The following is a 21,130-nucleotide window of genomic DNA, read 5'->3' as shown; positions in this document are numbered from 1 at the left end:
GACACCTATATCAAAAAAGGTATGTAACTCACAAGATTCGTGTCGTCTGCTATGCATTCGTTTTTCGATTTATGACAGTTAAAATTGCGTTGTCCTGAACTAAGTCACATTACTTGATTTATTCCTTGTTTTCTTATATTTTTTCCTGTAATGAAATATACCAGCTACGGAAGGAGAATTAAAAAAAAAACTTGTCATCTCTGAAGATTTTTCCTAACAGGGGAGTTAACGCTGATTGTTTCACAGCAAAATGGCGGCCGCTCCAGCTGTCATTGTTTTGTTGTCTGTGTTGCTGCTTTCATGGAGCTGTCATGCAGAAGATGCTCCTGCAATTTTGTTGCAAGTAGTCGGTGCAGTTGAAAAACTTATTGCATTTTATAAAGCGAGCTATGAGCACATGAATCTTGACGGGGTTTATGGTCTGAAAGTTGTGCAAGGTAATATCTGAATCTCGTTCTGTCATCAGAATCATTATTGTAGTTCTTATAGTTACATTTTGTTAGCAAAATGTGAGGGAATGACTGAATGAAAGTACGTTTGTCTGTCAGACAGTAGAATTAACAAGGGGGAAGGATATGTGTTTTCGTACTGGAATTCATGTGATTTTGTATCATGTAGTAACGCCATGTCCTTCCTCGTTACAACATTTTGCGACACCCAAGACAAATTATTATAAAAAGTGAAACACAGAACAATGCAGTACAGATCGATCCACAAAGCAGACACGTAGATGTGCTTCATATAGCCGGCCTTTAGGGTGAATAATAAATTTTGAAGATGAGATTGAGCAGTCCCTAAATGTTGCTAAAAAGAAAAATGAGGTGGGTTTGTTTTGTTGTTTTTGTTTTGTTTTGTTTTGTTTTGCTCTTCTCTGTTTTCTGTTTCTGTTTTTGTGTTGACATCTTTTCTTAGAACCCTCACTTCTGTTAGTGAAGACAATTTTGGGGGAATATTTAATGAACATGAAATTAATACTTAGAATTTAGATTGTTTCTGTTTTCCATTTTTCACATCTTTGCCAGATGATGCTGGCTCACTGTGAACAAATGAGTTTCAAACATCAGCCAGTCCCACCCATGTTGTCAGTAAAGTTACCACTTAATTAATGATAAAAAAAAAGTCATAAGATTACTATGTATATGAATTAGTAATAATGATAGTATTTAGATTACTATTTGTGTGATTTTATTTCCACCAGTCACTTCACTTCAGACTTTAGATTTACATTTTGAATTTTTATTCTTACAATAATATTATTAATATTATGGTTGATTTAGTCAGTTGTTTGTTTTGTTTTTGTTTTTCCTTTATTTTACTATCAGTTTATTCTCATTTTAGACATTTAGAACTCTCAAGTTTCCTGTTTGAAAAGAAAAGCCTCTTGATTAAAAAAATAAAAATAATTAAAAAAGTCACATTTTCTTATATTTCTGTCATGATTTTTTTTTTTTTAATTCCAGTTACATTCCTTTAGAAATCAACACTATTTTTGTTGTTGCTTGGTTGTTCTTTCTTTATTCATGCATAGATTGCCTTCAATCGTGTTTTTCAAATCTGCTGTGACAAGTAAGCACAGCTGGTGAGGTTTGTTAAACATTGTTTGGCAACATACTGGATGTTTACAGAACTATCTCATGCCAAGTGATCCATATGCCTTCCAACAACTCATCAGCTCTTGCAGCTGGTTAGCTAGACAAGTTTATACTTTATAGAAAAGATTAGTGGCAATATAACATGAAGCTGAGTTTTCATTTTGACTTTGGATAGGTCATCAAAAAAGAGTTCAATTTAGCTTTGGCGAGATTTGCTGGGTTTTTTGTTTGTTTGTTTGTTTGTTTTTGTTGTTGTTTTTTTTGTTTTTTGTTGTTGTTTTTTTGTTGTTGTTTTTGTTGTTGTTTTTTACAGTATAGTGACTGTAGTATGACCCAAGAAACAATTAAATGAATAGTGCTGGTGTTCTAAGAGGAAACAATTAGAGGGAAGTAGATTTTTCCAAAGTTAACATGCTATTACTATTGATATGATCAGACATGCCTTTCATGCCTGTAAAGTCACAGACTAAAACAAAAGGTTTTTTTTTTTTTGTTTTTATTGTCCTTGTGCTTTTTTTTTTTTTTTAAAGATAAGGGAGAAAGGGGAATATAAACAGTTTAACCTAAAATCAAATTTTCAAAATATTGTCTGCTTCAAGCAATGAAAACAGAAAATTTTCTTCTAGCTCATTCAAATTCTCATCAACAAATATCAAAACGAAAAAAAAAAAAGAAGAACTGGCATATTCCCAGATCACGTAAAAAGAAAAATATTCAGGAAATGTAACATTACATTTTAAGATAAATTCAGATTTTTTAAAAAATATTTTAATTGCTTGAACTTCAACTGCTCAAGCTGAAGCAGACAAGCAGAATAAATGTGAGAGAGAAATCAGTCAGTGTAGTCAAAAGTAACATTCTGTAGATCTAAAGTTTTCATTCACAGTCTACTGGAAATTTCAAGTTTCTTTTACTAGTTTTGATTCAAAAGCAACTTTCTTGCAATCTCAGCCATGCCTCAAGAAGGGGAGCATGTCCACATTTAGACACCAGTTCAACCTGAAGGAAACAGTGTGTGTGTGTGTGTGCGTATGTATGTATGTATATATATACATGTATGTATGCATGTATGTGTGTATGTATATATATATATAATATATACTTTTGTTACAGTAGATTTGGAATGTGTGAAATGGGGCAACTTTCCCTTGGGAGAGTGCATTACCCATAGTGCAGTGCCACGTACAGTGGGGGGGGGGGGGGGTTTCCTGTCTGTCAGTTGATAAATTAATGGGTTTCTCTACAGAACTTTGCCAGAGAACCCTTATATTGCTGTGGGTTCGACGGGCGCAATAGCCGAGTGGTTAAAGCGTTGGACTGTCAATCTGAGGGTCCCAGGTTCGAATCACAGTGACGGCGCCTGGTGGGTAAAGGGTGGAGATTTTTACGATCTCCCAGGTCAACATATGTGCAAACCTGCTAGTGCCTGAACCCCCTTCATCAGTTCATGTGTATATGCAAGCAGAAGATCAAATACACACGTTAAAGATCCTGTAATCCATGTTAGCGTTCGGTGGGTTATGGAAACAAGAACATACCCAGCATGCACACCCCCGAAAACGGAGTATGGCTGCCTACATGGCGGGGTAAAAACGGTCATACACGTAAAAGCCCACTCGTGTGCATACGAGTGAACGCAGAAGAAGAAGAAGCTGTGGGTTCTTTTGAGTGTGCAAAGTGCATGCGGTTTATGGGGCATTGGTTTATCATTTCCTCCAATTAATTGCCACCCAGACCATTCAAGGCGTAGTGGAGAGGGATAACAACTTGGAACAGGTGAACATTATCTTCCGAGTCGGGTGTATTGTCACTAAGTCATAGTTCTCCATTCACCATGTCTGTCTCTGTTGTTTGTGTGCATTTCCATTTGTGTGTGTGTGTGTGTCCATAATGTGTCCATTGCAGCCTTAGGTAATTTCACAGCCACCTCAGAACTTGGCAGGGTTGTAGGTATTGATGAAATTTGACTGGGTTACAGGTATCAATAAAACTTCCCCAGCCATCCCCTTCTTAAAGTTGATGTGATTTGTAGATTCAGGACTCAAAGGCTAAGGTTGTAAGAGTACAACTGGCATGATCAATAGCACAAGTTTGTGGGCAGGATATCAAGGGAATGTTGACCAATGATTCGTGTTCTCCTTCAACTCAGTACTCCTTCAACTCACTCCGGACAAAGGGCCCCATATGAAGGAACCTGATTGGGGCTTTAGCAAGTTTTGAATTTTTTGAGTGGCTCCTACTTTGCATAACGGCGTTATGAGCTAAGAATATCTTAACTGAATTATTTTCGCGGTGACTGGTTCACATGAACATTGCATGTCAAGAGTGGCGTCTGAACCAGTTTCTTCTCAGTCACATGGCAGACAACAGAATTAGACAAAGGGGCCCTATCAGGGTTATATATCATTCTGAATTTAATCTGTTTCAAACTCTGTGTGCTTTCTTGGATTTGGTTACAAGTCATCAGTGTTTGCAAATTTTGAACACAAAATATGGATACTTTCATCATCGCACTGTATAACAGCATAAGAAGGGAGGGAACTTTAAAATTTTGTCCCCATGTAACTAGTTATGTTACTGATCAGTTTGGAAGCTTTCAGTTCATGAATTCTAACATTTGTTGTCTGGCGATTTTATTTCTTACCCATACAAATGTGTCGTCGTTGGGGAAAGTCAGGGGAGCTAACCGGCAGTACCGATTGAGTTAACTTTCCTCATTTCCCATTGTTGCAGGTCAGATCCAAGTGCTGCTGGATGAGCACCGACAGGGGAAGCACGCCAGCCTCAGCCCTGACATCGTTTCGAGGCTCAGCAAAGCCCTGAAGGACTCGCAGTGGGTGGCCGAGCAGGCCCTGTCTGCAGTGCAGAACAACGACGGACAGTACTTCCAGGACATGGCTTTCCTTATCACGCAGCCCTGGACGCTGTTTAAAAAGCACCGTAGAATCACGCCCAGCTTACGATGGGAGATACCCGTCTACAGAGCCAGGGCTAATTGTGAGCAGGTTTTGTTGTTGTTGTTTTCAGTGGGGGTTTTTTTTTTTTAACTTGGTGTAATTTTTGGAAATATACTTTTAATGGATTGTTTATCAATGGATTTTTATTATTTATCAGTAGTTTTATCTCCTTTCTGTTCCTATAATTCTATTATTGTGGCATAACACAATGCATTTATCCTTGGCTGAAGTGCAGTAACTAAATAGTTATTTATAATGTTTAGCTTCATAATTATATGGAAGCTTTAATTTTTGATTACCTGTATTGGAAATGATAAACAGCAATGGCTTGAAGCTGTGTACCTTTGAAAGACCGTACACTACTACTATACCTAATTGTTATTCATGTAAACTTTTTTGCCTCGTTTAGATATATATAGATAAATAAACCTAACATAGCAAGGTTATAGTTTGATCTGTCTGGTGTGCGTAGCGTCGTCGAGCCAGAAAAGGCATGGTCCAGTCGTGAGTGAATGCTAATTTGTGATTGCACATTTCTTCCACTGCTCTTGTTGCAAGAGGTGAACAAGGAGGGCAGTGAGGGTGTGGGGGGGGGGGGGGGGGGGGGGTTAGAGGGATCTGATTTGAGTGCTCTGTTCTTCGATTTACCCCGTATGCAAACTGATAGTGAAGCACTAACGAGCAGTGGTTTCAAAAAGTGTGGCTGTGTCTTTTTCAGAAAGAACTGAATGAAATGTTTCCGTAGTTTTGTTGTTTAGAGTCATTTGTTTTTGTCTCTTTGCTGAAAAAGGAAAAGAAAAGAAATCATCAGTGCATGGTTCGTGCAGTCATGCCACTGTCATGTTAGTCAGTTTGGACGGTGGACAGTAGTTTCAGTAGCTCAAGGAGGCGTCACTGCGTTCGGACAAATCCATATACGCTACACCACATCTGCCAAGCAGATGCCTGACCAGCAGCGTAACCCAACGCGCTTAGTCAGGCCTTGAGAAGAAAAAAAAAATATATATATATATATATATATATATATATAGATAGATAGATAGATAGATAGATAGATAAGCTTACGTAAATAAATAAATAAATAAATAGATAAGTAAATAATAATTATGATATATTAAAAAAAAGTAGTAGTAATGAAAATAATAAAACAATAATAATAATAATAATAAATAAATAAATAAATAAGACAACAATGATGATAAATAAGCAAATAAATGTAAAACATGAAGACACACATTCACACATACACCCATACATGCATAACAGATATGCACCAGACACGCAGTTTCACAGATATGAAAGCATAAATGTACATGAGCTCTAACACACACACACATACACACACACACACATTACCCTGCACCTCCTCTACCCCCCTCCTCCACACACTCGGTGGAGATCGAACGTAATGTAAATTGCAGAGGACAGAAATCAGACCCCTGCCAAAGTCTGCGCTGCTGGGTCATAAGCATGTCAGATTAGACGTAATTTTCGAAAGGAAAAAAACAGAATTCCTTTGAGTAGTTAGCAATGGTTTGGTTGGGTTGTTAGTGATATGCCTGAGAATGTCAGATTGTGCATTTCGATGATTTTGTTTATTTATCATCATTGTTGTCTTTTTTTCTTGTCTTTTTTTTTTTTTCATCACTACTACCTTTTTTTTATATCATAATTATTATTTATTTATTTATGTAAGCTTATCTTTTTTTTTTCTTCTTTTTTTTTTCTCAAGGCCTGACTAAGCGCGTTGGGTTATGCTGCTGGTCAGGCATCTGCTTGGCAGATGTGGTGTAGCGTATATGGATTTGTCCGAACGCAGTGACGCCTCCTTGAGCTACTGAAACTGAAACTGTTTATTTATTTGTTTATATATCTATTTCTTCTTCTTCTTCTTCTTTTTCTTCTTTGTCTCCTTCTTCTCATCTTCCTCCTCATCGTCATCATTATAATGATGATGTTTATGAAGATATAATTGTGCATTGTGGTGATTTTGTTTGCTTATTTGTTTATTTATCTGATTATGATTATTCTTATTCTTATAATTATCATCATCATTATTATTATTAGCATTATCAGTATTCATTAATATCATCTTTATTAGTAGTATTATCATTGTTAATGTTGATATCAGTTTTTTGTGTCTCTCCCCACCCACCCATACGCAGCTGCGATCAGTGAGGCGGAGAGCGACAAGTGCATGATGGAGCTGCGGCCCTCCAACACCTCCAACACCACCACCACCACACAGCGGGCAGGCGGTCATGGTGGTGGTGGTGGTGGTGGAGGTCAGCCCCGGTGCAGGCTGACGGAGAACTGCGGTCTGACCATGACCAAGAGGGGGCTGACCGAGTATAGCATCACCCATCAGATCCTCTGGACTGCCTTGGCTGAAATGGTCTGTCACTCAACATACTGCTACGGCCTTTGAAGTCTCGTTTTTTTGACTCACTTGTGTAAACAAAGTGAGTCTATGTTTTAACCCTGTGTTCGGTTGTCTGTGTGTGTGTCTGTGTGTCCGTGGTAAACTTTAACATTGACATTTTCTCTGCAAATACTTTGTCAGTTGACACCAAATTAGGCATTAAAATAGGAAAAGTTCAGTTCTTTCCAGACATCTTGTTTAAAACAATATTGCACCTCTGGGATGGGCACCAAAAAAAAAATGAAGCCTAATTATATGCAAACTGCATTTACTGTTATATTTATATTTTTTGTATTCTCTAAACTTGGCACTTTGATCTGATATTCTGACCCAACAACAAGAGCAGTCATTATTATCATTTTTTGTTCAAACAGGAACTTCTTTTGCTAAGCATGGAAGTTTCATTTATTTTGCAAACATTTTGGTGCAGATAGTAAAAAAGGGAAATTACTCTAATTAATGCTAGGGGACTTAATTTGCTTTAAACTGATCTTTCTCATCTTAAACATTATATTTTGAAATTATACTCAGTACATAAAAAGCTTGTGTGTTTTACTCTCAGTCACAAGTGAGTCTTGAAGGCCTTGCCTCTCTTGTTTTTCTTTTTTTTTTTTTTTTAGTTTGTTTATTTGTTTGCTTTTTTTGGCCTCAAGGCCTGACAAAGTATGTTGGGTTTACACTGCTGGTCAGGTATCTGCTTAGCAGATGTGGTGTATAGAAAGATTTTATATATGATAGTCAGTCGTGCCGACTATGACCATCAGAACAGCAGAGGAGGCAACTGCTGTCCCGACTGTTTGGGCTAGAATTTGATTATAGTGGAGAGTGTCTTGCCCAAGTTACATCCCCACTCTCTCGGCCAAGAGGGTTTTAGGACAGTCGGCGTTGGGATGGTTCCCAAAGGCCAACAAGCCCACAAGGCTGCAGCACTAAGAGCCAGTGCAATTTTGCCTCCTAGTTAGAGAGTCATAGTCCTTCACAAAAGACTAAGCTGTAAATGACTTCCCATTGACTGGAGAAACCATTGATAATACAGCTCTCACTTTGCTGTTGGCCCAAATGTAAACTTGTCAATGTGTGATAAAAGGCGAGTTGGGCTGATAGATAGATATATATATATATATATATATATATATATATATATATATATATATATATATGGATTTCTCCAAAGGCTGTGACACCTCCTTGAGTACCTGAACTGAGGTTGAACTGAACTTGTAGTTATGTGAAGTGCGAACAGAGAGACTGATTGATAAGTTTTGTGTCATTTTGATTGTTGTGTGCATGAAGATAATTTCTTGATTCAGCAATTAAGGTTTTTTTGTTTTTGTTTTTTTTTGTTTTTGTTGTGTTTTTTTTGAAGAGGAAAGATTTTCTTACACTTTTTCCAACTTCTTTATTCTGGAGGAAAAGTGTCAGAGGCTCAGCTGGTATTTTGTTGCAGGCTTTTTAAATTTTCTTTTATGCCAGTAATATTTCTTTTATTCCAGTATTTTTTTTTTTATATGTAGGTTTTTAAGATGTGTATGAAGTTTTTGTTGTTTTTTTCTTTGTTGTTTACTTTTACTCTTGTTTTTTAATTGTTTGACTATGCCCATATGCACTTCCAGAAGGTAAAGAAAAGACAAGTGTTTAGATTAATGGAATAGCATGATATGCATAATATGAAATTGTCATGTGCGTGCGCATGTACTTGTGTGTATGTTCATTCCTGCATGTGTGTGTGCGAGGGTGCACGTTTGTGTGTTTACATGTGTGTGTGTGTGTGTGTTTAGAGAGAGAGAGCGAGTGCTCACAACCAAAACGGAACAGTATGATTTGAATTTTAGTATTTCTGTAATTTGATATGAACTGGATATTAACAAGGAAATCAGACATACTCTGATACTCTGTGTGACAAAGTGAAACGTTTTCACATCAGGTGCAGACATTTCTTCTGACAGTCGAAAAGCTGCATTTGATTATTACACATGCTGTACAGTGAAGGACTGCATGGTGCAGACACCGGCAGGGGTCTGATTCCCTGTCCTTTGTAAACTGCCACTCCTTCCTACCTGTCACAGTCACGTTTTTTTGTTTTTGTTTTTTGTTTTTGCTGCCCCATCATCTGCACCGTTTCAGTGGCATTACTCCCACGCCGCTCATTTAGATTCCCCCATACACGGCCACACCCGGGTTTGTCCGTCGTAGTTCCAGCGTCGGCAGTCCACAGGGAACCATCAATGTTAGGTCGCCAGGGGGCCACACACCAGAGGAGACCCTGCACTGCTGCTGAGTCACTTCGGTGGTGTTCAGTGGTGCCTGTTCTGTTTTAACGTACTTAGGACACCACCTACTAAGCCCCCTACTAACGACAATAATGGCTTAGTCGCGGAGCCAGACTGAGTGAGCGTCCCTCCCAGAGTGGAGACCGCCACCTCGTCAGAATCTGCTGACACTGACGATATTGACAGGACTCACCCCAAGCACGGAGGTGGAGGGTTATTGAAACTGAGGTCACCATGAGAGCAGGGCATGAAAGGTCACAGACTTTGAGACTATTTTGTTTCTATTGATGACGATGAAGGAGGAGGAGGATGACGATGATGATGACGATGTTGCTATGGAGGTCCATTTTGGTTTGGGACTGCGTGACAAGGCTGTACTCTACGCTTCCTGTCATAATGATATCCCGGCGTTAACCAGGCCCGAGAGATACAGACACTTGGCAGTGTTGGTCAGGTAATTAGAGCAACACACCCAAAGACGCATCCTTGAAGTGGATGACACTCGACTGTGTGGTCCCAGTCTCCCCATTTAAGCCCACAGCACACTCAACTCTGGGTAGGAGCCGGCCGACCCCTCGCTGGGATTCGAACCCGCGTCCTTCCAGCCGTCAGTCCGCGACGCTAACCACTTCGCCACAGCGGCTGGTCACAGTCACAGTTTTAGTTTCAGTCTCTCATGGAGGCGCCACTGCGTTCGGACAAATCCATAAACGCAACACCACATCTGCTAAGCAGATGCCTACCAGCAGCGTAACCCAACGCGCTTAGTCAGGCCTTTAGTGCATGCATATATGTGTCCAACATGGCAAGCGCTCCCATGGAGGCCAAAAGAAGTGCTTCAGAGACACTCTGAAAGCTTCTCTGAAGGCCTTCAACATCAGCCATGACACATCGGAGCTGAATGCAATGGACAGACCAAAGTGGCGTTCAGCTGTCCACAAAGGCGCCAAATCGTGTGAGGCCAACAGAATCGCTGCAGCAGAGCAACGCAGACAGGCCAGGAAAAGCAGTGCCAGCAAGTCCCCGACAGCCGCCACCATCCCCTGTCTACACTGCGTGAGAACCTTCCGGGCGTGGATTGGCCTGATCAGTCATCTGCGCACCCACAGAGCCCAACCCACCAACCCCCAGGATGACTAGATGGTCCTCGTCGATCCCAGACGGATGAACCACACATATGTGTCCACCTATCAGAATGGATTTCTTCTACAGAATTTTGCCTTGGGGTTTTTTAGTGTGCCAAATGCATGCTGCTCATGACCTCAGTTAATTGTCTCATCTGAACAACTAGACATTTCCAGTCAAACTTGGGGCTTGGGGAAAAGGGCGAGAGTGGGATTCGAACCCATGCCCTTATGATCTCTGTACTGGCAGATGAGTGTGTGAACTATTCTACCACCTTCCTCACAATGAATGTCTGTGTATATGTGGAGTGTTGGCCTAGATGTAACGCGTCCACTTTGGAAGCAAGAGAATCTAAGCACACTGGTTCCAACCACACTGGCAGTTGCCAGTATTTTCTCCCCCTCCACTAGACCTCGAGTGGTGGCCTGGATGCTAGTCGTTCAGATGAGACGATAAACTGAGGTCCTGTGTGCAGCATGCATTTTGTGCACGTAAAAGAAACCACGGTAACAAAAGGGTTGTCCCTGGCAACATTCTGCAGTAAAATCCACTTGGATAGGAAAACAAATAAAATTGCACACAGAAAAAAATACAAAAAAAATGGGTGGCGCTGTCGGTGTAGTGACGCGCTCTCCGTGGGGAGAGCAGCCCAGATTTCACACAGAGAAATCTGTTGTGACAGAACAAATACAAATAATTCTCCATCTGTGGTGATTGGCTAAGAGTGGACCGGGCAAGACGGCTCGTCTTTTCACTGTCAGCCGCGCGAAATTTGGCCAAGCAGAGCAAATAGATAGGCCTAGTTTGCATCAGTTTGACATGGTAAGTATATGTATCACCAAACATGGAGTATAATGCAAACTCCTCCTATCTGTGGCAGGTGGGGTGCGGTGCAGAGATGAACGCCCTGTTGAAGAAGCTGGGCTTCAGGTCTGCAGACCACATGCAAGAGGAGTTCTGCACCAACATCTACTATGAGATGCTGGCAGTGGTTCACGTTTACATGTCCGGCACCGTGAAGGACAGCTACCAGGACATCTTTATGGAGCAGCGTCAGTACCTACCTCTCTTTTCTTCTCTTGTGTCTTGTCTGTTGTCTGTCTGTCTGTCTGTCTGCCTGGGCTGTGGGCGGTGATTCTGCTGTCTGAAAATATCTACTGTGCATGTGTACACACACACACACACACTGAGACACACACACACACACGCACACACACACACACACTCACTCACATGCACACCATGTATACACACACACAGAGACACATGCACACACACAGTCACTCACTCACTCACACACACACACACACACGCACACACACACACACACACACACACACACACACATTTTCACACACATACACACATATGCTCGCGTACCTCTTTCTTGTCTGCCTGGGCTGGGCATTGATTCTGCCATCTGAAAATGAAGGCTATGCATGTGTACACAGACACAGACACATACACACACACACACACACACACACACACACACACACACGTACACGCACACATGTAGACATACACACACACACACACACTTGTGCACATGCAGAAATACATGCACACAAAACGTGCACATACATACACAGTTATGCACATGTATACACAAGGGTACACACATATACATGTGTGAATACATCTGTTAGACTGAAGAGAATTTATTCTAATTCTAATGTTTGTGTAATTTTCTGCAAATGTTCACTTACGGCACTGTTTTTTGTTTATTTGTTTATCCAGGAATAAGAGCTATCTGCAAGTATTTTTGTTCAGTTTACAGGAGCTTGGTTACGTTGTAAAAACAGAACGCTTTGAGTCCATATTGATTCCTAGTTTTGTTTCTGCAATTCACAGTTTTGTTTCTGCAATTTCCAGTTTTGTTTCTGTGATTCCCAGTGATTTCCAGTTTTGTGTCTGTGATTCCCAGTTTTGTTTCAGTCATTCAGTTTTGTTTCTGTGATTCCCAGTTTTGTTTCTGCAATTTCCAGTTTTGTTTCTGCATTTTCCAGTTTTGTTTCTATGATTTCCAGTTTTGTTTTTATGATTTCCAGTTTTGTTTCAGTCATTCAGTTTTGTTTCTATGATTCCCAGTTTTGTTTCTGTCATTCCCAGTTTGTTTCTATGATTCCCAGTTTTGTTTCTGCAATTTCCAGTTTTGTTTCTGTGATTCCCAGTGATTCCCAGTTTTGTTTCAGTTATGCAGTTTTGTTTCTGTGATTCCCAGTTTTATTTCTGTGATTCCCAGTTTTATTTCTGTGATTTCCAGTTTTGTTTCGGTGTTGTTTCTGTGATTCCCAGTTTCTTTTCTATGATTCCCAGTTTTGTTTCTGTGATTCCCAGTTTTGTTTCTGTGATTCCCAGTTTCTTTTCTATGATTCCCAGTTTTGTTTCTGTGATTCCCAGTTTTGTTTCTGTGATTCCCAGTTTTGTTTTAGTCATCCGGTTTTGTTTCTGTGATTCCCAGTTTTGTTTTAGTCATCCAGTTTTGTTTCTGTGATTCCCAGTTTCGTTTCTGTGATTCCCAGTTTTGTTTTAGTCATCCAGTTTTGTTTCTGTGATTCCCAGTTTCGTTTCTGTGATTCCCAGTTTTGTTTTAGTCATCCAGTTTTGTTTCTGTGATTACGAGTTTTGTTTTAGTCATCCAGTTTTGTTTCTGTGATTCCCAGTTTTGTTTTAGTCATCCAGTTTTGTTTCTGTGATTCCCAGTTTTGTTTTAGTCATCCAGTTTTGTTTCTGTGATTCCCAGTTTTGTTTTAGTCATCCAGTTTTGTTTCTGTGATTCCCAGTTTTGTTTTAGTCATCCAGTTTTGTTTCTGTGATTACGAGTTTTGTTATTGTCATTCAGTTTTGTTTCTGTGATTCCCAGTTTTGTTATTGTCATTCAGTTTTGTTTCTATGATTCCCAGTTTTGTTTTAGTCATCCAGTTTTGTTTCTGTGATTCCCAGTTTTGTTATTGTCATTCAGTTTTGTTTCTATGATTCCCAGTTTTGTTATAGTCATGCAGTTTTGTTTCTGTGATTCCCAGTTTTGTTTCAATCATCTGTTTGTTCATATCTAGTCATTCGGATGAGACGAAAAAGCAAGGTCTCATGTGCAGCATGCACTTAGCACATGTAAAAGAACCCAAGGCAACAAAAGGGTTGTCCCTGGCAAAGTTCTGTAGAAAATCCACTTCGATAGGGAAAGAAATAAAAGAATTTAAAAAAACTGCATGCAGGGAAAAAAAAAAGAAAAAAAAAAGGGTGGCGCTCTCAGTATAGTGATGCACTCTCCCTGGGGAGAGAGCAGCCCGAATTTCACACAGAGGAATCTGTTGTGACAAAAATGAGTAATACAATACAATACAATCTAAGACTGAATATTTGGAATTTGCACAGTCAGTACTTGTACTGTTGCATCATACCAGCTGGGGTTTTTTGTTGGGTTTTTTTTTGTGTGTGTTTTTTAAGTCAAGGTGTAAAAATCAACAGTTCATATATACACTTGATGGAAATGATGTCCATAGCATTTTCTAGAAAATGGTACCCATACATAAAAAATGATTGAAGGCAACGAGGAGGAGGAAAGACAACCAGGAATGTAACGTTTGTTCTTTTATTTCTTTTCTTTTTCCTTTCATTTATTTGCTTGTTTTATACAGTGCATGTGACTTTTTTGTTTTTGTTTTTTTCTCTGTATGAAGACAGTGTTGTGTTGTTTTCCTGATTTGCAGTTCAGGTGGTGCACAGTGGCAAATGTTGTTGATTTCAGATGTTGGTTTTGTATGTTCGTCTGTATGTATCTTCTTCTTCTTCTGCGTTCGTGGGCTTCAACTCCCACGTTCACTCGCATGTACACGAGTGGGTTTTTTACGTGTATGACCGTTTTTACCCCACCATGTAGGCAGCCATACTCCGCTTTCGGCGGTGTGCATGCTGGATATGTTCTTGTTTCCATAACCCACTGAACGCTGACATGGATTACAGGATCTTTAACGTGCGTATTTGATCTTCTGCATGCGTTTACACACGAAGGGGGTTCAGGCACTAGCAGGTCTGCACATATGTTGACCTGGGAGTTCGGAAAAATCTCCACCCTTTACCCACCAGGCGCCGTCACCGTGATTCGAACCCGGGGCCCTCAGATTGAAAGTCCAACGCTTTAACCACTCGGCTATTGCGCCCGTCGTCTGTATGTATTAAATGTTAAACTTGAATAAAATATTTATTAAAAAAAAAAAAAATCAACAGTTCACGCATTGCTCTGTCTTGTCTCTCTCATGTCTGTAATATGAATTACAACACTATGCTTTTAATGTTTGTATGATTTATGAATATATATATATATATATATATATATCATTTTATCTTTCAGAATTCGTGTGTCCAAGCATAGGATTCTATGAGTTCCTGAAGAAAAAGTACCTGGATCAAATCCTCAGTTGGCAGTTGCCCTCGGGATGTTTTGGTGAGAATCCCAGAGCGGGGTCTTCTTCACCCGATCAAAGCCCACCAAAAAGACCACTCAGTCTGGACTCGAACAAGCGTGGAGCGTACGGAAAATGGAAAGGAGCGCCTGATGTCAGTAACCTTGATCTTCGCCAGCAGCAGTTGAGCCAACAGCTGAAAAACCTTCAGTCAAACAGTGAGGTTGATCAGCTGACACTGCATCTGCAGGACAGTAAGAAAGATACGCTGGATGTACTTCACGAGCGCCTTCAGCAGATGGAATCGAATAGGGGCGCCGTGGCAGACGGTCAGAGTAACCAGGTCCACATAGACAGGGGGAGAAGTGTTGTTGATACGAATCAAGGCAAAGTGCAGCAGCAACACCCCCCTTTGTTAAAAGCGGTGAACGGTTTACCTGGGAGCCAGAATAAACTGCCAGTGCAAGGGGGCAGAGTCGCCGGTCAGAAAATTCAAGTTCCGTTTTCCGTGCTCAGGAGAAAAGAGCCACGGCAGCAGAACTCCCCGAATCCAAACGCAGGACCAGCTCAGGCAAACATGGCTAAGAGAGGTCCGATGAAATACTCAGACAATCTGAACCATGCTCCAGCTAAACACATGGACAATCTGAACCATGCTCCAGCTAAACACATGGACAATCTGAACCATGCTCCAGCTAAACACATGGACAATCTGAACCATGCTCCAGTTAAACACATGGACAATCTGAACCATGCTCCAGCTAAACACATGGACAATCTGAACCATGCTCCAGCTAAACACATGGACAATCTGAACCTTGCCCCAGTTAAACACGCAGACAATCTGAACCATGCTCCTGTCAAATACTCAGACAATCTGAACCAACTTGAAGGATTGTCCATGAAACATAAAGACAACGGTGTAAATCAGATGGGTGTTCACAACAGAGGAGAGCAGAAGCAACAACAAAAGCAGCGTTCAAGCAACGCCAGAGGTGTGGGAGCTGTTGTCAGAGTGAGGAGCGTACCTCCACCAGTGCTTCCTGCTGATCACAATCAGGGCAGGTTGCAGAAGAGCCAGCAAGCGATTCATAAACCTCTGATGAAGCCGTATTTGGCTGGTCAAGGAAGTCAGAGAAAACTCCTTATGGAGAAAGCGATGCCAGGTATGGTGTTTTGGGAGTATGGGCTAAAATTATGAGCTTTGTTCTGATTTGTACACACTCACACACACACACACACACACTGAAACGTTTTATTTGTAGAACATGCCTTGACCTCTGTGAGGCTGTCTGAGGTTTGTTCTGAGAAAAACCTTCGTGGGGGGGTAAGGTTATATAAAGTGAAAAGTGGATAAGATAAATGTAACGGTCTGCACTGAAGCTGACTGCACAGTCACCCTGTCAGTGACTTTCAGCGAAAGTTTCACTGAATACAGTCAAAAATCGGTTGCCCAACTGACATGTGGAGGGAGTATTTCCCACTTGTCGGCCAGAAGGTCCAGTTTCCTGAAAAAAATCAGATGGGTTGGTGTTTCAAGTGCAGCTGTGGGTAAGACAACACAGCACATGTACATTTTCAAACCAGTGCTGCTTTGCAGTGCAAATAGAATTGGCTCAGAATTCTACTTTTTGACTCACTTGTGTAAACAAAGTGAGTCTATGTTTTAACCCGGTGTTCGGTTGTCTGTGTGTGTGTGTGTCCGTGTGTCTGTGTGTCCGTGGTAAACATTAACATTGCCATTTTCTCTGCAAATACTTTGTCAGTTGACACCAAATTTGGCGTAAAAATAGGAAAAATTCAGTTCTTTCCAGTCATCTTGTTTAAAACAATATTGCATCTCTGGGAGGGCCACAAAAAAATAAAAAAAGAAGCCTAATTATATGCAAACTGCATTTACTGTTATATTTATATTTTTTGTATTCTCTAAACTTGGCACTTTGACCTCTTATTCTGACACAGCAACAAGAGGAGTCATTATTATCATTTTTTTGTTCAAACGGGAACTTCTTTTGCTAAGCATGGAATTTTTATTTATTTTGCAAACGTTTTGGTGCAGATAGTAAAAAAGGGAAATTACTCTGTAATTAATGCTAGGGGACTTAATTTTCTCATCTTAAACATTACATTTTGAAATTATACCCAATACATAAAAAGCTTGGTTGTTTTTTTTTAAGTGTATCACAAGTGAGTCTTGAAGGCCTTGCCTCTCTTGTTTTTGTTTGTTTGTTATTTTACCAAGAGCAACAGTTCTTATTGGTTATGTTAATATTTGGCATTGCATGCTTGAGGCAGAGCCCAGTCATTCTACTGCATCACTGCATGCTCTCATGCTAGCATCCAGTCTGTGTGCTTTAGTGTGAATATGAAGGCACAGTTCCTTGAATCGCACAGCCTTTACCCAACAGGTCATCAGGGTTATCAGTGACTACTTAAGGCCAGACACAGTAGTACAAAAACGAATAAAATAAACTTGAAGTTTATGGCTTTCTATGACATGGTATGCAAAGATATTGGACGAAACATGTCTAAAAAGGTCATTTTGTGCAATTTGTCATGATGGTTTCCATGGAAACGAATCCAAAATGGCCGACAAACAAAAAAAATTAAAAGCTTAAAACTTCGGTACCTTTATAGATATGTTATTTCTGTTTGTTTTATTTGATTTATTTGTATTTGTTCTGTATTATAGTGCAGTGGTATTTTGGAATTTGAATAAATACATTTTTTATTAATTTTTTGTTGAAATGTGTATAAATTCCTTGACATAATGCTTTTCAAATGAGTGTATATTCATTCTTTTACTAGTACTGTACAAACCACTATAATAAAGATGAATACATAAAGAAAGAAAGTACCAAGTTTGAACATGCTATCTTTTAAAGCATTTTGAAAAAATGGTATTACGAAGACAAAACACAAAACTGAGAAAACAGGAAAAGAAAGAGATGTGCTTGTACTCACAAGAAATCACACATGTTGATGATGTTTGAAGCTTTATTTAAGTGAATATAGCACCCAGGTGAAACGGACTATAAAGATTAGATGTTGAGGAAGCAAATTATGCGAAAAAACGAAAATCACAACAAAAAAATCATGATTTTGGTCAAAATTTCACTACCGTGTCTGGCCTTAACTCTTTCCGGATGAAAGAATGCTCACGCGTTCCTACACAAAATGTATTCGGTTTCGGACGAAGGAATGGAATAGCATTCTCCGAAAGTAAAATTCCATCATGCGCTGTACATTGATTTTGTGATTAGCCAAGCAGAGTGCGCTATTCTGGGTCACTCCACAATCGAACAGTATGATTGGTCAGCCTGGCATGTGTGGCCCGTCTCGCACACACGCTGACAAAGTCACTGACCGGTCGTCTGCTCACGTGCCAGCCTGTCAGCAAAGCGGGCTCTTCTCAAAATGTTGTGATGCGAACAAGGCGGTGACGGCAATGTTTTGGGGTTGCCGAAGTACTTGAAATGCTACAAACTGAAGGGTCGGACATTGAAGAGGTGGATGATGACGAAGAAGAAAGCGAATTTAATGCAGAAAGCGAGCATGGGTATGGTGATTCAGGGTGAAAAATTGGCAGTATTTTCTACATATGGCAAAACTGTAAAAATAAGATGAGAAATTTGATTTTTTTTTTTATATATGTAATAGCTCAACACATAATAAACCAGTTCTGAAAGTTTCATTTTCTTACACAGTATTTTGTATTTTTTGTCATTTTTTTTCCAAACCCTTACAAATGGGCCGTCTGTGGGGAAAAGCAAGGGAGAAAACTTGTCGTCCCGAGTGAGTTAAGGTCACCAGACCATCAGTGAGTGGAAGGTCATCATAAATATCAGACAGCGTGAAATAGAAAATTACAGCCAAGAAGGATGAATACAGGATGCTAAGCATTACGGCTGAACCGGTGCTTTTAGGCTGACATTCTGCTGGGTATATGTTTGTAGGCCACATAAAGGTCGGCACAGTCATCCGCTCCATAAGAAAGGCTGTGCAGGTTTGTGTGGTTGTAGAAGTTTCTATTTGAACCTATATATTATTATATATATTCCTTTTCTTCGCTGACACTGTACAGACCATTGAGTAAAACCTCTGAATATTTACGACTGACAAGCAATTTCATTCATGTTTCAGTGAAATGATGATTATGGTGTAAATGTGGAATATATTATACTTTTAGTTTCACAAATGCATTGATATATATATATATATATATATATATTTGTGTGTGTGTGTGTGTGTGTGCATGCATGTACACATGCGTGTGCTTGTGTGTGTGTGTGTGTGTGTGCATATCTCAGTCTGATGGAGCATTAGAAAGCAGATAAAGTTATCATTTTAATCTCAGGGATGTGTTACAGCATGCAGACTGGCCCATTTTTAAAACAAGACAAAACACACAAGAACTGTTTCGAGTCTGATGAAGTTTTTAGCTTTGGCACTGCTTGGATTTTGATTCATGATGCAGAAAGGTTCTGAACTGAAACCACATTGACAATGTTTTGACTTGGATTAAGTTAACTGAAACTCAGTAATGATAATAATCATAAACTCACCCTTCTTATTAGAAGATAATATGTGCTAATAAAAGTGAAAAAATCAGTTCATCTAGTAGCTGGTTGATCCCATTTAATATATTGGGTTTTTTTTTGTTTGTTTGTTTTTTCAAACATCATTGATCTTTCTTTACGTTTTGTCAGTTCACTTTTTGTTTCTTTTTTTTTAAATAGACAGCAGATGCATAGCCTATATGGATCAGTTTGTGTGCATTGACTCTTCATTGAAACTGCATATAAAATCAGGGTTCTGCTGCCTGTCCCAGGTAACTGCCTGGCCCACAAGACAGCAGTGGCTGGGGGAGCCCTGGTGATGTACCTCCGATACCTCATCGACCCTGGGCCCCTCAACCTCTTCGCCCCCCACGACTTCTTTCCGGACGCATCCAGAAACCTCCTTGGCGGCGACGGCGGCGACAAATCCAACAAGGACGTCGCCCACTTCCTTGGCGAGCAGGCGCAGAACTTTGCTGCTGGCGGCGGTGGCGGCAGAGGGAGTCCGGTGAAGCTGGAACCACCAGGGTTCAACCCACAGGACAAGGAGGGCGTGGATGCTAATGACGACAACGAAGAGGAGGAAGAAGACAATGATGATGATGATGATGAAGAGGATGAGTACGACGACAAGGAAGAGCTGTACCCGGATGCCAGGCAGGAGGCCGGGCAGCAGCAGGAGAGGAAAGTGGTCCACTTTGGTGCCAACGACAACCCTCAGCACAGACACCAAGACGGCGACTACAGGGAGGGGGAGAAGGACGAGTACCTGGACGAAGAGGAGGAAGAGGGCGATTACATCAAGCGCGTCAAGGGCGACGACAACACCGCGGCGAGCCCCTTGGGGAAGAACGATGCGGAGGACGACACGGAATACACGTACTATGACGAAGACGAGGACGACACGGACAGAGGGATCATCAAGCGTCACAAGCCTCCAGCGCAGCCCCAGAAGGGTGCACGGATTCGCACCCACAACCGCCACAAACCACACCCACCTAGCATAGACCAAGTGCCTATGGACTTGCAGGACGCTCCACCCACAAAGACTGTGGTCGTGCTGCTAAGTGCCACCTCTCTGTTACTGATTGTTTTTATGTACAGGTTCATCCGGAAAAGGCGTGTTCACTTCAGGCACAACAGCAGAGGGTCTTTCAAGCTGTGATATTATTGGAAACACAAACAAGTTTGGGGTGGTTGCTTTGAGTGAAGTGTGTGTGTTGGTGTGATTGAGACAGTCGAGGAGGTAAAGAAGTATGTCTGACTGCTTGACTCGGATATTCATGCACTCTTACTGCCTGTTTCAGCTGTGTAAAACGTAAGAGACGTACCTTTTTTTTTTCTTTCTTTTTTTTCTTTTTTTTTTATGTGGTTGAAATCCAAATCACCAAAGCTGTGATTAAAAGATAATGGCTCAGGCCTGGTTTAAACTTGCATGTAGGTAACTTTCCACAAGCTTTTACCCCCTCAGTTATAAAAGATCAGCCTATAAACCAGTAAAACTTTGCTCAGGTAACATGCACTTAGTCTGCATTGTTCACAGTGAATTCATTTAATATCGTGAACCTTGTCATGGTGAACAAGACTCCCTCATACTGAATTAGCAGTGAAGATGAAAGTTAACTGCACACTTTTTTTTTTTTTTCTTATTTGGGGCGTGGAGGGTTGGTTAGTTCTAAATGAAAAATTGATGTGATAGAACGCGCACACACAAAAAAAGAAAAGAAAGAAAGAAAAGAAATGTATTATAGTCAGCTCTTTATAGTACAGGTTGGCATCCAAGAAACTGCTGTACGGCG

The 21,130-nt window shown here is 40.5% G+C and overlaps 1 protein-coding gene across 1 annotated transcript; it reads left to right on the top strand.

Moving 5' to 3' along the window:
* The first annotated feature begins 261 nt into the window (after positions 1 to 261).
* LOC143281524 (uncharacterized) lies at positions 262 to 20,497 on the top strand. Its single transcript, XM_076586737.1, has 6 exons — positions 262 to 437; positions 4,326 to 4,589; positions 6,715 to 6,944; positions 11,247 to 11,418; positions 14,721 to 15,938; positions 19,604 to 20,497. Exons 1-6 carry the CDS (start codon positions 398 to 400, stop codon positions 20,494 to 20,496), a joined length of 2,817 nt encoding a protein of 938 aa, XP_076442852.1. The 5' UTR covers positions 262 to 397; the 3' UTR covers position 20,497.
* Positions 20,498 to 21,130: the final 633 nt, after the last annotated feature.

This window comes from Babylonia areolata, chromosome 4 (assembly GCF_041734735.1).
Source record: "Babylonia areolata isolate BAREFJ2019XMU chromosome 4, ASM4173473v1, whole genome shotgun sequence".
Classification (NCBI taxonomy): Eukaryota; Metazoa; Mollusca; class Gastropoda; order Neogastropoda; family Buccinidae; genus Babylonia; species Babylonia areolata.
Note: the sequence above shows the minus strand (reverse complement) of the source record. Positions and strands in the feature narration are given on the sequence as shown.